This window comes from Pelobates fuscus, chromosome 8 (assembly GCF_036172605.1).
Source record: "Pelobates fuscus isolate aPelFus1 chromosome 8, aPelFus1.pri, whole genome shotgun sequence".
NCBI lineage: Eukaryota > Metazoa > Chordata > Amphibia > Anura > Pelobatidae > Pelobates > Pelobates fuscus.
The window spans coordinates 172678069-172693360 of NC_086324.1; the positions used below are offsets into that span (position 1 = coordinate 172678069).

The 15292-nt window shown below is 43.1% G+C and overlaps 1 protein-coding gene across 1 annotated transcript; it reads left to right on the forward strand.

Annotated features, from left to right (window-relative positions):
* The first annotated feature begins 1625 nt into the window (after positions 1-1625).
* On the forward strand, positions 1626-14920 carry LOC134571369 (uncharacterized). The gene is made up of 7 exons (XM_063429571.1): positions 1626-2926; positions 4901-5166; positions 8676-8707; positions 9237-9453; positions 10149-10232; positions 13090-13145; positions 14864-14920. The coding sequence occupies exons 1-7, from the start codon at positions 1626-1628 to the stop codon at positions 14918-14920; spliced, it is 2013 nt and encodes a 670-aa protein (XP_063285641.1).
* The last annotated feature ends 372 nt before the right edge of the window (positions 14921-15292 follow it).

Below are 15292 nucleotides of genomic sequence, written 5' to 3' on the forward strand. Positions count from 1 at the left end.
TTCACAATCAATCCATTCAGGGGAACAACATATTAAAAAATGGCATGAATCAGACCAGGGGTTGAAAAGTTAGTAAAAGTATCTTTTATTCCCCCTGGCTCAAACAGTAAAAGTAAAACATCCCCACAATGCATCCTGGCTTCCTCCCTTCTGCCCTGGAGATAATTGGAGAAGAAATCTAATTATCCAGGACTAGAGGCAGACTCCATTAACCACATGGTTGCAAAACAACATAAAACTCTTTAAAATACATAAAGTCACATTTTATACATTAAACACAGACATTTAACATATCCCCAGATAGCTCAGGTCTGCGTGCACATTATTAGGTGAATGGCACGCAGACCACACAAATACAGTTTAATTGCCATGGAGCCAAAGTCTTTCCCATAGTCTTTCATTATATGAATAGGCTCCATGGCATAGCTATCTGGGGGGTATCACTGCTCACACAGGGCAAGTACCGAATGGCCCCACTGTATTTAAAGGGCCAGAATGAGTGACATGCACTCTGTTAGGGCCGAATACTGTTTGTAAAGGGCCCAATCTCCCAGGGCCATAGTCCAAAGGCAGCAGGCGGGCAACCAGGCTTCTCCAGTTCTCAGTGGCGAGGTTGGTTTCGTCACATCTGCGATCCGGTGGAACATAAGTACTGTCATTGTGGGTATTTCCTATCCAGCTGTTTTTGGACAGTGGGAAGCAGAGGTGTCGAGCTTCCCAGAATATGGTTTGTGGGGATGCTCTGTTGGGAGAGAGAGTTTTGGAGCTCAGATTCCCTGGCATCCTGTCTAAAGAGGACACAGCTCTGGATTGATCTCCTAACTGATCTCATTAACAATTACTGCCCAGAGTGGCGCCAGGGAAGGAATTGGATTATGTTACATTTAATTGTAAGGAACACCCCAAGGACGAACTGTGTATATAGAGTACTGTGTATTTCAATAAAGTGTGTTCATTCTACCGCCTACATTAAGTCTTGAATGATGTGTCGGGATAGAGGCTATAATCACTGCTGCTCTGCATGAAAGGATGCATACAGAGAAAGGACTATAATCCTGGTAGCCCTTAGTCCAGCATCGGTGACTGGGTATAAAGCGCTCCAGGGTCCCCTTGTAGCCGTGAGGAAGCAGACCTGACAGAGGTACTCAGTCCAAGTACAGGAGATCCATTACAAAGAATGTCTCTAATAGCCCCCTCTGATCCTTTAGCACTCCTCCCAGACCTTTCTTCGTAGAGCATGTTCCCAATAAATAGCAATTTAAACCCCATAATATATCATCAAAAGAGCCACAATGGCAATTTTTTATCACCCACATAGCTTCCGGCAGCAAATTAATATGAACTACCCACACCCAGCAAGAAGAATGTAGCCTTGGCTCATAAAAGGAAATGTGAAGCTGGGAAAATGTTAGAGAGGACTTTAATCATAACTTAGAGAATCAATAACAAGGGGCAGAGTTCAACATATGCTGCAAAATCATATGATATGCTACGTTCACATAAATCATTGCACAGTGCCATCTCGCTCGTATATATCGATACATCGAATTGATCCGGAAGTTTACAAGCTCTTCCCGTGGAAAGTGATTACTCCTGTGTGCAACCCAGACAAACGGAGGCAGAAAATGCAACAGAACCCTGTGTGGGATTCAGAGATAGAGTGGGATTCAGAGACAGACTGGGATTCGGAGACAGAGGGAGATCCAGAGACAGAATTTGGGACAGCAGCTCTGGGAGCTGAGAAGAAAGCAGTGAATCAACCAGCAAAATGGGGTGAAGGTATAGTGGAAGAATTATCTGAAAGATTAAAGAAGATTAAACAAGGTGGGAATTGGTGGAATGATAGACAGAGCGGAGAGGAAGAGACAGTGAAGGCAGAAGGGGATAAACAAAAAATTACAAAACGAGGGGAATGGAATACAGGAATAATGGGAAAAGAAGAGGAATGGAATACGGGAACAATGGGAAAACAAGGGGGACAGAATACAGGAACAGTGGGAAAACAAGGGGAATGGAATACAGGAATAATGGGAAAACAAGGGGGACAGAATACAGGAACAGTGGGAAAACAAGGGGGACAGAATACAGGAACAATAGGAAAACAAGAGAAATGGAATATGGGAACAGTGGGAAAACAAGAGGAATGGATTACGGGAACAGTGGGAAAACAAGGGGAATGGAAAACTGGTACGTTGGGAAAACAAGGGGGATGGAATACGGGAACAGTGGGAAAACAAGGAAGACGGAATTCAGGGACAATTGGAAAACAAGGGGGACAGAATACAGGAACAGTGGGAAAACAAGGGGGACAGAATATAGGGACAGTGGGAAAACAAGGGGAATGGAATACAGGGACAGTGGGAAAACAAGAGGAATGGAATACGGGAACAGTGGGAAAACAATGGGAATGGAAAACAGGAACGGTGGGAAAACAAGGGGGACGGAATACAGGAACAGTGGGAAAACAAGAGGAATGGAATACGGGAACAGTGGGAAAACGAGAGGAAATTAATACAGGAACAGGAAAAAAGGGAGGGAAATTGAGTATAGCATCAGATGAAAATAGAATAAAGATTTTTTCAGAGCCAACTAAACAACATAAAAAAGAAGAACAAGTTGCAAGAACAGAGTCTCCAAGGCAGTCGGTGCGATCAGTGAAATCTGGACTAGTTTCAGGGAGAGTGGTTGAGTTATCGAGTGGATTAGTTTCACAAAGAGTGGCAGAGTTATCGAGTGGGAAAGCCGAGAGAAGTGCAGAGCCCGTTCTCGAACCTACTATACAGAGTTCGGAGATAATGGGAGCAACAAGGACAATGGCAGAGTTGGCTCAGCAATGGGGAACGGATGAAGAGACAGAGACGGATCAGTTACAAAGAGTTCCACCAGAGGAATTCATATATCATAAACCGGAGTCTGAGTCCACTCAGTGAGTATGCCAATAAGATGTCGGTAATATTACCATTCATTGACGTTACTATAATTTTGATTTTATTACACGTTGAATTGTTTTATTACAGTATGTATTTAAACCTTAGTCCTTGATGCAGACATAGACCATGAAAAAATATCCTCAGCTCGTGATAAAACAATGGATGTAGAATCCCAACAGACTGGACTTTAGAATGGAATAGATTTTGTCCACATTCTGTATTTAAAAATGCATGAAAAAAATCTCCCATGATCATTATATCACTGTATTATCACACAGTCCAGGAAGCCAATGTTTGTATTTACATGGGAAGAATATCTGTATGTGTACGTTTATGTTACGTGGGTAGGTACAGTTGTGAATTGGTAATATTTTTAATTCAGCTCCTCCACGAACCCTTGCAAAACTGACTAAATATGCCTAGTTCCCCCTGGAAATCATACCAAACAGATGCCAACTGGCAGGAGGACCCAAGCGCCATCTGCATGTGCAAAGTCAGCTCCTGTCGGACTGCCGACGACACTGTATGGGCCGCTGAGTTTGGGCCTGTTGTGAGGCTCTGGCGGGAGAAACGGCCGATCTCCCGTGCTTGGTCCGGCGGGGCCTCCCTCGGGCTCATCACAGGCCCCGTTCCCCCCCCTGTGGGCCTGTGGGGGTTATCCCGGCCCCCCCACCAGGGAGGCAGAGCACACTCCAGGGAGCTGGACAACGGCGAGACCAGTCTGGGCCAGCATGGCACAAGCTAAGATGGCCGCCGCATAAACTACACGACGGAGCAGAGCGACCGCAGTACCTGAGAGGTGGCTGGATGCCCCCCAGGAGGTCAGTGTGAACGACAGCAATAGCAGCAATTACCAACCCCAAACTGACACTGGGGGGAGCAGCTGGAGAGTGACCAAGCAACACATGAGCGAACCGCAGCAGCCCCCTCACGGGACCCCTACCCACAAGATAAGAGACTTCTGCCTCCGGTCACTGTTCGCATGAGTGGATCAGCGGGAACCATTGCAGGACCATGATCCAGCATTTCATTTGAGGCTGGAGCAGGGGGACACTCACGAGAGAGCATAATGCTAGCTGAGGACGAACACCCCAGCAACCGGCAAACGCCAGAGAGATGCACAGCACATGGTACTGACCCATGGATCCAACGCAGCTCTGGGAGTGAACTCCTGTGTGATCCCGGCTCCCTGCATGTCTAGATAGCCCTTGTACTAGCGAGCATCTGCCTTCCTGGAGGGCTTTATTCAGCGAATTACTCTTACAGTGAAGTCTGAATATCACTAGAAATGTTAAGTCTAGTTACTGATGTTGTATGTATCTCCCAGCCAGCATTCGCACAACGCAACGATGATTGAGATGCTTAGGGCAATAGTGAGGTTTATTAGCTAGTAAGAAACTACTGTTAATCTATGTGTATTAACTTGTTAAAACACAAAACTTTATAATCATAAGCACAACTAATATGATGAGCGACTCTACCCTAGCATGTCTAACAGTGTAGGCGAACTGTTTACTGCATCACATATACTGCATTACCTGTACTATCTATATTGAAACTAACATAGTATACGCATGAACCAACGCTGCATAACATATATACTTACGCTTAATCGATGCCTTAACTAATTAATGCTACTGTCACGTTACTGTTACGTTATTTAAGCCTGATAAAACATAAAGATTTGTGCATCCCCCCCATGTTAAAACGTGGGAAACGCCTGAGGATTGCTGTTGGGGCACCTCAAGCCTGTCTGTATCATGCATGTGCACTACAAAAATAAAGAATAAAAAAAAAAAAATACATTATAAACAATACATTATTTACCATAAAATATATTTAATTTGGGTTTATGGTGGCCAATGGCTTGTACAAGAGATAAGGTGAGGACAGAAGGCACATCTTTCTACCACCATTTCCTAGAGATCATCAAGGTCCAGGTATTCATCCTGCCCCGGTTTCTGTTTCAGAGATCCACAAAGAAAGCTGCTGATCTGCTACTGGGAGACACAGACTGATATTTCGTGGCTGGCCACTTTGCTGAGTGTGTATTCCTCCTTTGAGAAAATTGGTTTGACTTTATCTCTCGCCACAGAGGAGGAGTTGAAGAACAAGATCAGGTCTTCCACTCAGATCATCTTTTTTCAATCTAAAAATTCCTCAAAATCTATAGAAGACATGCAGAGTTTCCTGGAACACTGTATCGACATAAACAGCGAGAGACGTGTACCGGAGGGTAAATATATTAAACACACACATACATGGGCAAATATATAGATACATGCTGGGTGGCCTTGATCTACACATGTTTGTGATGGTAATAATGCACAGTAATGTATGGTATGGTAGAATAAAGGGCGATGAGCTAGACAGCTGGCTGGTTGTTTGGTTGCCTGGACGGCTGCCTGAAATGCTGTGATAACATGCCTAGCTGGCTATCTCAGATCAGTTGGCTGACTGATTAACTGGTTGGCTACTAATTTCTATCCAGCAGTACGTCTAGTATGGACGGTGACTGGCTGGCTACTGATTTCTATCCAGCAGTACGTCTAGTATGGAAGGTGACTGGCTGGCTACTAATTTCTATCCAGCAGTACGTCTAGTATGGACGGTGACTGGCTGGCTACTAATTTCTATCCAGCAGTACGTCTAGTATGGAAAGTGACTGGCTGGCTACTAATTTCTATCCAGCAGTACGTCTAGTATGGAAGGTGACTGGCTGGCTACTAATTTCTATCCAGCAGTACGTCTAGTATGGAAGGTGACTGGCTGGCTACCAATTTCTATCCAGCAGTACGTCTAGTATGGAAGGTGACTGGCTGGCTACTAATTTCTATCCAGCAGTACGTCTAGTATGGAAGGTGACTGGTTGGCTACTAATTTCTATCCAGCAGTACGTCTAGTATGGAAAGTGACTGGCTGGCTACTAATTTCTATCCAGCAGTACGTCTAGTATGGAAAGTGACTGGCTGGCTACTAATTTCTATCCAGCAGTACGTCTAGTATGGAAGGTGACTGGCTGGCTACTAATTTCGATCCAGCAGTACGTCTAGTATGGAAGGTGACTGGCTGGCTACTAATTTCTATCCAGCAGTACGTCTAGTATGGAAAGTGACTGGCTGGCTACTAATTTCTATCCAGCAGTACGTCTAGTATGGAAAGTGACTGGCTGGCTACTAATTTCTATCCAGCAGTACGTCTAGTATGGAAGGTGACTGGCTGGCTACTAATTTCTATCCAGCAGTACGTCTAGTATGGAAGATGACTGTCTGGCTACTAATTTCTATCCAGCAGTACGTCTAGTATGGACGGTGACTGTCTGGCTACTAATTTCGATCCAGCAGTACGTCTAGTATGGACGGTGACTGTCTGGCTACTAATTTCTATCCAGCAGTACGTCTAGAAGGGACGGTGACTGGCTGGCTACTAATTTCTATCCAGCAGTACGTCTAGTATGGAAGGTGACTGGCTGGCTTCTAATTTCTATCCAGCAGTACGTCTAGAATGGACGGTGACTGGCTGGCTACTAATTTCTATCCAGCAGTACGTCTAGTATGGAAGGTGACTATCTGGCTACTAATTTCTATCCAGCAGTACGTCTAGTATGGAAGGTGACTGGCTGGCTACTAATTTCTATCCAGCAGTACGTCTAGTATGGACGGTGACTGGCTGGCTTCTAATTTCTATCCAGCAGTACGTCTAGAATGGACGGTGACTGGCTGGCTACTAATTTCTATCCAGCAGTACGTCTAGAATGGACGGTGACTGGCTGGCTACTAATTTCTATCCAGCAGTACGTCTAGTATGGAAGGTGACTGGCTGGCTACTAATTTCTATCCAGTAGTACATCTAGAATGGACGGTGACTGGCTGGCTACTAATTTCTATCCAGCAGTACGTCTAGAATGGACGGTGACTGGCTGGCTACTAATTTCTATCCAGCAGTACGTCTAGTATGGAAGGTGACTGGCTGGCTACTAATTTCTATCCAGCAGTACGTCTAGTATGGACGGTGACTGTCTGGCTACTAATTTCTATCCAGCAGTACGTGTAGTATGGAAGGTGACTGGCTGGCTACCAATTTCTATCCAGCAGTACGTCTAGTATGGAAGATGACTGTCTGGCTACTAATTTCTATCCAGCAGTACGTCTAGTATGGAAGGTGACTGGCTGGCTACTAATTTCTATCCAGCAGTACGTCTAGAATGGATGGTGACTGGCTGGCTACTAATTTCTATCCAGCAGTACGTCTAGTATGGACGGTGACTGGCTGGCTACTAATTTCTATCCAGCAGTACGTCTAGTATGGAAGGTGACTGGCTGGCTACTAATTTCTATCCAGCAGTACGTCTAGTATGGACGGTGACTGGCTGGCTACTAATTTATATCCAGCAGTACGTCTAGTATGGAAGGTGACTGTCTGGCTACTAATTTCTATCCAGCAGTATGTCTAGTATGGACGGTGACTGGCTGGCTACTAATTTCTATCCAGCAGTACGTCTAGTATGGAAGGTGACTGGCTGGCTACTAATTTCTATCCAGCAGTACGTCTAGTATGGACGGTGACTGGCTGGCTACTAATTTCTATCCAGCAGTACGTCTAGTATGGAAGGTGACTGGCTGGCTTCTAATTTCTATCCAGCAGTACGTCTAGTATGGAAGGTGACTGGCTGGCTACCAATTTCTATCCAGCAGTACGTCTAGTATGGAAGGTGACTGGCTGGCTACTAATTTCTATCCAGCAGTACGTCTAGTATGGACGGTGACTGTCTGGCTACTAATTTCTATCCAGCAGTACGTGTAGTATGGAAGGTGACTGGCTGGCTACCAATTTCTATCCAGCAGTACGTCTAGTATGGAAGGTGACTGGCTGGCTACTAATTTCTATCCAGCAGTACGTCTAGAATGGACGGTGACTGGCTGGCTACTAATTTCTATCCAGCAGTACGTCTAGTATGGACGGTGACTGGCTGGCTACTAATTTCTATCCAGCAGTACGTCTAGTATGGAAGGTGACTGTCTGGCTACTAATTTCTATCCAGCAGTACGTCTAGTATGGAAGGTGACTGGCTGGCTACTAATTTCTATCCAGCAGTACGTCTAGAATGGACGGTGACTGGCTGGCTACTAATTTCTATCCAGCAGTACGTCTAGAATGGACGGTGACTGGCTGGCTACTAATTTCTATCCAGCAGTACGTCTAGTATGGAAGGTGACTGTCTGGCTACTAATTTCTATCCAGCAGTACGTCTAGTATGGACGGTGACTGGCTGGCTACTAATTTCTATCCAGCAGTACGTCTAGTATGGAAGGTGACTGGCTGGCTACTAATTTCTATCCAGCAGTACGTCTAGTATGGACGGTGACTGGCTGGCTACTAATTTCTATCCAGCAGTACGTCTAGTATGGAAGGTGACTGGCTGGCTTCTAATTTCTATCCAGCAGTACGTCTAGTATGGAAGGTGACTGGCTGGCTACTAATTTCTATCCAGCAGTACGTCTAGTATGGAAGGTGACTGGCTGGCTACCAATTTCTATCCAGCAGTACGTCTAGAAGGGACGGTGACTGGCTGGCTACTAATTTCTATCTTCTTGTCATCCTATTCAAATGGTTGGGCACAATCATATTTTACTTTTCATTTTAGAAGATTGGATTACATATTGTACAATGAGTCCAAATCCTTGAAATTAAAGAATTCTGGACAAACAATCATTATTAACATCTACTGTCTTCTTTAATTTCCAGTATGGCAACAGAAACACTATTCTAAATATTTGGTAAGCAAATCAGGGATTTTACATCCATATTTCACATTGCGTATTAAGTCTGTCTCATAATTAATACTTAATATACTTCATGTAATAAAAAAATATACAGAATATTAAAAATGTAAATGGAAGCCTTGCCATTTTAAAGGTATTCATCATTAAAAGCTGGTTATTCTTGAAGCACTTTTGAATACGTTTTCACATTCCAAGCACCTGGACATATTACATGCTAATTAAATATGCATGCCTATTAAAGACAACTTACCTTCATGGACATGTTGTATATATAGTACTACCAAGAGTCTTGCAAATGAGTTGATGCACTACTGCCTATATAGTTATTTACTGTGCACCAGTGTATGTGCTCAGTGCAACCTTAGTATTCATTTGTAACTTTCTCTGCATAAGAGCAGATTGACCAGTCAATTTTATCTTCTCTGCATTTATGCAGAAGTATCTTCTGTAATATTTGGGAGTGGAGATTTGCAACCCTGCTCTTCAGATTTTTATCAGATTTTTATTTTTTTAAAAATTCCAGCACATTGGGATATTCTCAAGGTCCAAAGATCGTGGGTTATTGCTTCAGACATTGCTGAGTAAGAAAAACCAGAAGGATATACTGATGGAGTTCAGACAGATAGACATATCTAGAACCACAGAGGAGGAAATCAGAGAAGCAATTTCGATGTGTTCGTACTCCATCTTACATTTTGCAAAGAAAAATATCTATGACATACATTTCCTTTCTCTTTTTGGTAAGTTCCATAGAATTTATTATATGTTATATATTTACGGATATTTGGGGGAATCTGTGATCCCAAACAATGATATACGGTAGGCTAGATATCTTTGTTATGGTGTTTGGTCAGAATACCAGATTCCACTATATATGCTGAGCTAGGTGTTGGGCAATAAATGATATGATAATGGTATATTCGCGAATAAATGGGTGAAACATATCCAACTAACTATTGGTCTGTTCGGCGTGTTCCCCCAATCTTTTTTTAAGCCTGCCTATATTTATTTCTTGATTTTTGTATTATGTGTTTATTTCACTAATGAAGATTGTTTATGTTTTTCTTTGGGAGAATTGGAGTCTGGTGGATTAGTTGGTGTCTGAGGGAATCTGTTGAAGTTACTATTGCAGAATACATGTTATCTCCAAACATTACATTAGAATTGTTTCAATTTTCAAGTTTAACTGAGAATTTAAGACAGCATTTCTTCAAACCATTGTCTACCAACCTGTAAAACGTCCCATAATTTTTTCGAGTGGTTTTCGGGATAACACATGGAAAAGGAATCAGATGAGTTTGTGGTACTAGAATGACGAGCAGAATGCAACAATTTCTTAACTTGACCTCCAGACGTTTAATGTTATGTTTATAGTCTAAATGTTCATTTGTCGACTTTGGTTCTTACATCCCCCCTCCCCCACTTATTTCCACAGAAGTGAAGAAGGTCCTTGTGATTATTGATGATTTGGAAGATGAAACTTTGCAAAGGATACTCCTAGTCCAGCAGGAACAGTCTGGTACTACAATAGTAATATATTAAATGACATAAAAATGTATGAAGTAGGGAGAGGTGTACGCTGTAGGTATTAGGGATGTGCATGATCAAAAAATTCGGTTCGGTTTGGAAATATGGGTAAGAAAACATTTTTTGGCACTTCGTTTGGTTCGGCACTTCCGAAATTCAGGATTTTGGCAATTCGGGACTTCGGCAATTCGGCACATATGTAGGGCTCCCTAACCCTACCACTAACATACCCCTAACCTAACCCTACCATAACCCTAACCCTAACCTAACCTACCCCTATCTCTACCCCATAACCCTACCATAACCCTACCTCAACCCTAACCATACACTAACACTTACCCTACCCTAACTTTACCCAAACCCTAATGTTACCCTAACCCAAACCTTACCCTAACCCTACCATAACCCTACCCTAACCCTACCCCTAACCCTACACCCAACCCTACCCCTGTCATCATTCACGTAGTTTTCCCTCCTCTTCCTCTCTATAGCCTCATGTGTGTGTCTCTTCCCCTCAGCACTTTTTCTCCCCAGCCTCTCTATATCACTTCTAGTCTCCCCAGCTTCTTCATCCATCTCACCTCCTCCATGTGTATGTGCCCAGGTGTCTCAATTCCTCCCCTGGTCCCTCCACATGTCTCATCCTCCCCTGGTCCCTCCATGTGTATAATTTACAGTAAGCGCAGTACGTATACAGTGTATGTATATTTATATAGCACTAACAGGTGTACTCAGTGCTTTACAGGTTACATTACAGTAGAGGGAGGTACAGTAAGTGCAGTAGGTATACAGTGTATGTATATTTTATTTATATAGCACTAACAGGTGTACTCAGCACTTTACAGGTTACATTACAGTAGAGGGAGGTACAGTAAGTGCAGTAGGTATACAGTGTATGTATATTTTATTTATATAGCGCTAACAGATGTACTCAGCACTTTACAGGTTACATTACAGTAGAGGGAGGTACAGTAAGTGCAGTAGGTATACAGTGTATGTATATTTTATTTATATAGCACTAACAGGTGTACTCAGCACTTTACAGGTTACATTACAGTAGAGGGAGGTACAGTAAGTGCAGTAGGTATACAGTGTATGTATATTATATTTATATAGCGCTAACAGGTGTACTCAGCACGTTACAGGTTACATTACAGTAGAGGGAGGTACAGTAAGTGCAGTAGGTATACAGTGTATGTATATTATATTTATATAGCGCTAACAGGTGTACTCAGCACTTTGCAGGTTACATTACAGTAGAGGGAGGTACAGTAAGTGCAGTAGGTATACAGTGTATGTATATTATATTTATATAGCGCTAACAGGTGTACTCAGCACTTTACAGATTACATTACAGTAGAGGGAGGTACAGTAAGTGCAGTAGGTATACAGTGTATGTATATTTTATTTATATAGCGCTAACAGGTGTACTCAGCACTTTACAGGTTACATTACAGTAGAGGGAGGTACAGTAAGTGCAGTAGGTATACAGTGTATGTATATTATATTTATATAGCGCTAACAGGTGTACTCAGCACTTTACAGGTTACATTACAGTAGAGGGAGATACAGTAAGTGCAGTAGGTATACAGTGTATGTATATTATATTTATATAGCGCTAACAGGTGTACTCAGCACTTTACAGATTACATTACAGTAGAGGGAGGTACAGTAAGTGCAGTAGGTATACAGTGTATGTATATTTTATTTATATAGCGCTAACAGGTGTACTCAGCACTTTACAGATTACATTACAGTAGAGGGAGGTACAGTATGTGCAGTAGGTATACAGTGTATGTATATTGTATTTATATAGCGCTAACAGGTGTACTCAGCACTTTACAGGTTACATTACAGTAGAGGGAGGTACAGTAAGTGCAGTAGGTATACAGTGTATGTATATTATATTTATATAGCGCTAACAGGTGTACTCAGCACGTTACAGGTTACATTACAGTAGAGGGAGGTACAGTAAGTGCAGTAGGTATACAGTGTATGTATATTATATTTATATAGCGCTAACAGGTGTACTCAGCACTTTGCAGGTTACATTACAGTAGAGGGAGGTACAGTAAGTGCAGTAGGTATACAGTGTATGTATATTATATTTATATAGCGCTAACAGGTGTACTCAGCACTTTACAGATTACATTACAGTAGAGGGAGGTACAGTAAGTGCAGTAGGTATACAGTGTATGTATATTTTATTTATATAGCGCTAACAGGTGTACTCAGCACTTTACAGGTTACATTACAGTAGAGGGAGGTACAGTAAGTGCAGTAGGTATACAGTGTATGTATATTATATTTATATAGCGCTAACAGGTGTACTCAGCACTTTACAGGTTACATTACAGTAGAGGGAGATACAGTAAGTGCAGTAGGTATACAGTGTATGTATATTATATTTATATAGCGCTAACAGGTGTACTCAGCACTTTACAGGTTACATTACAGTAGAGGGAGGTACAGTAAGTACAGTAGGCATACAGTGTATGTATATTATATTTATATAACACTAACCCACATACATTTTATTGTCACATAGACAGTAATCAGAAGGCCCACATGAACGTTGAATGAGCCAGAATTAAAAAACAAAAGCAGGTAGAAGCCATTATGCACTTTAGTAATATAATACTTATTTTTGAATTAATAAATAGTTTGGTTCCAATAAACCCACCCTTTATGCCCCTCTTTCCCCTCCTGTAGTATTTCTCTTACCGCATTCCCTGTTATCACTACTTTTCTGGTAATTGTAGTTAAGCCAGTTTAATTGATTATTTTTTCATATTGGTAATATATTAATGGGTTAGCCCCGTCCTGAGTGTCTCTTTATATTCTTACAGTTACTGTGAATGAAATAGACCTAACGATGGAGGAATCATTGAATACAAGGAACAAGGTGAGATATTAACGTGATGAAGTAGTGATGTCATCGAGTTATGTTAATTGTACAGCTTCACTTATCCCACATTTATTTATCTATAGGTTTTATTATTTTAACATAACATATTATAAGAAATAAGCGTTGTCTTTAGCGTTTGTAGTACAATCGATTGTGCGTTCAACGATTATAAATGAACAGGCTTGAATATCCCTACTCCTATAGCGCTTTCCAGGCAATCAAATTTTTAACGTCATTATATAAACAGGCTGTAGCATTTTTTTTTGTTACGCACAATTTTTATATTCTTACTAGCTTAACTAAACAGCTCTTTTGTCAGAGTAATACTAGGTAAATAATATAAAAGTTACAATGAAAGTAAAAATAACAATAAAATGTGCTCAACAATGCTAGGTCAGTTGAGTTAATATAGGCGTTATGTATTAGCATGGTTTGTGGTCTAGCCATAGCCGACTAACGTATAGTGTATAGATGCTCTATGCCGTGTGTGTTTAGGCCATGAGGTATTGAGTGATGAGTAACATTGCTATAACTTGCTTGGTGTGAGTAAGTAAGTGTGAGGTTGCTTGTATCTGTAAGCTATTACCACTGTAGGATGCGGGCATGCTATGCAGTGTAGTTAGTGGAAGCTGGTGTATGGTGTGGCAGTACATTACTTAGAGCTCAATTAGGTCGTAGAGTGTCCAGGTATATTATATACATTCTAGTCCCGCTGTGTGCAGTTCCAACCCCACACTGTAGCTGCATCTCCCAGCCAGACATATCATCCGATTCCTGTACGCAGGTGGGTATAGGAGCAGTCGAGGATATAAAGCAAGCCGGCTAAGCAGCCCTTTGTGGACATGGTGCCTCTTCGGCCCTGGGTCAGTGTGAGGGCTGGTACCTTCCTGCCACGAGCCTGGGGTCCTTTCAGGTCTAGGGTCTTTCCCTGCGGGGGGATGCGTTGGGCTGTACATGTGTCTGGCGCGTGTTACCGTGTGGCGTCTGCGGCCCTCCGCTTGTGTGGCTGGTACCTGCGGGTCAATCCCCTCTGTCCAGGTGGGTGATTCATGCGAGTTGCTGGGGCTTGGCGTTTTTTAGTGCCCTTCTGAGGTTTCCCAATCCTCTTGGAGCCGCCTGCTAGTGCTGTAGGTGGGCCAGTGAGACGTATGTCAGCAGCTAGTCTTGTGTGGGCCAGTAGCTGAGTCCAAAAATTGCGTCCAGAGAGTCTCTCACCGGTAGATTGAGGTCTGGTGATGCAGGCTGCTGCTGCCTTCCAGGAGTGTAGTCGTCGCTTATGGCCGCCATCTTAGAGGCCTGCTCCTCCAGCTGAGGTTGCCAGCTGCATCAGCAGATTAGGGACCGGGCCGGTTCTGTGTGGCGGGGACCGGGTTAACCCCCACCGGTCCAAAGGGGGGGGGATGATTTGTGCTTGTCTGCGGCTCTGAGCGGCTATCGGGAAGTGGCCGTCTTCCCAGCCCGTCCTCTCTTGTAGGCCACAGCCTTCCGCTTCGGATCCCGGGCATTCCGGGTGGCAAGTCAGGTATCTGCGGGTGTGCACTGGGTTCCCCAAGCTGAGTAGCCTCGTTTTGCGGGTGTTTCAGGGTTGCACCCCCCCGATTTCTGGCGTTTATGTTGCCGTCCGGCGGGAGCTCGAGCAGAGCACGTCTTACTCGCTTGCTAGTCAGGCTCCGCCCCAGGTTTTATTATTTTAATTGTTTTTAATGTGATTGCAGCCCAGAAACAGAAAGTCAGACAAGTTAAACAGCACTTTGAAGTTCCTAATAAGTTGACCGGTGCTAACAGTGGAGTCATGAGTAGTAATGAATATCTCACCTTTACTAACGCCAAACTCTCGCATTCTAATGATAGAATCACAGGTACTAGCGCCGGACTCTCGTATTCTAATGTTAGAATCACAGGTACTAGCGCTGGACTCTCGCATTCTAATGTTAGAATCACAGGTACTAGCGCCGGACTCTCGCATTCTAATGATAGAATCACAGGTACTAGCGCCGGACTCTCACATTCTAATGTTAGAATCACAGGTACTAGCGCCGGACTCTCGTATTCTAATGTTAGAATCACAGGTACTAGCGCTGGACTCTCACATTCTAATGTTAGAATCACAGGTACTAGCGCCGGACTCTCGCATTCTAATGTTA

Excerpts from the sequence above, each read along its gene's own strand:
- LOC134571369 (XM_063429571.1), top strand. The coding sequence starts at position 1,626 with ATGCAACAGAACCCTGTGTGGGATTCAGAGATAGAGTGGGATTCAGAG. Across the intron at positions 5,167-8,675 it reads CGAGAGACGTGTACCGGAGG|TATGGCAACAGAAACACTAT; the intron begins GTAAATATATTA and ends TTTAATTTCCAG. Across the intron at positions 10,233-13,089 it reads AGTCCAGCAGGAACAGTCTG|TTACTGTGAATGAAATAGAC; the intron begins GTACTACAATAG and ends ATATTCTTACAG.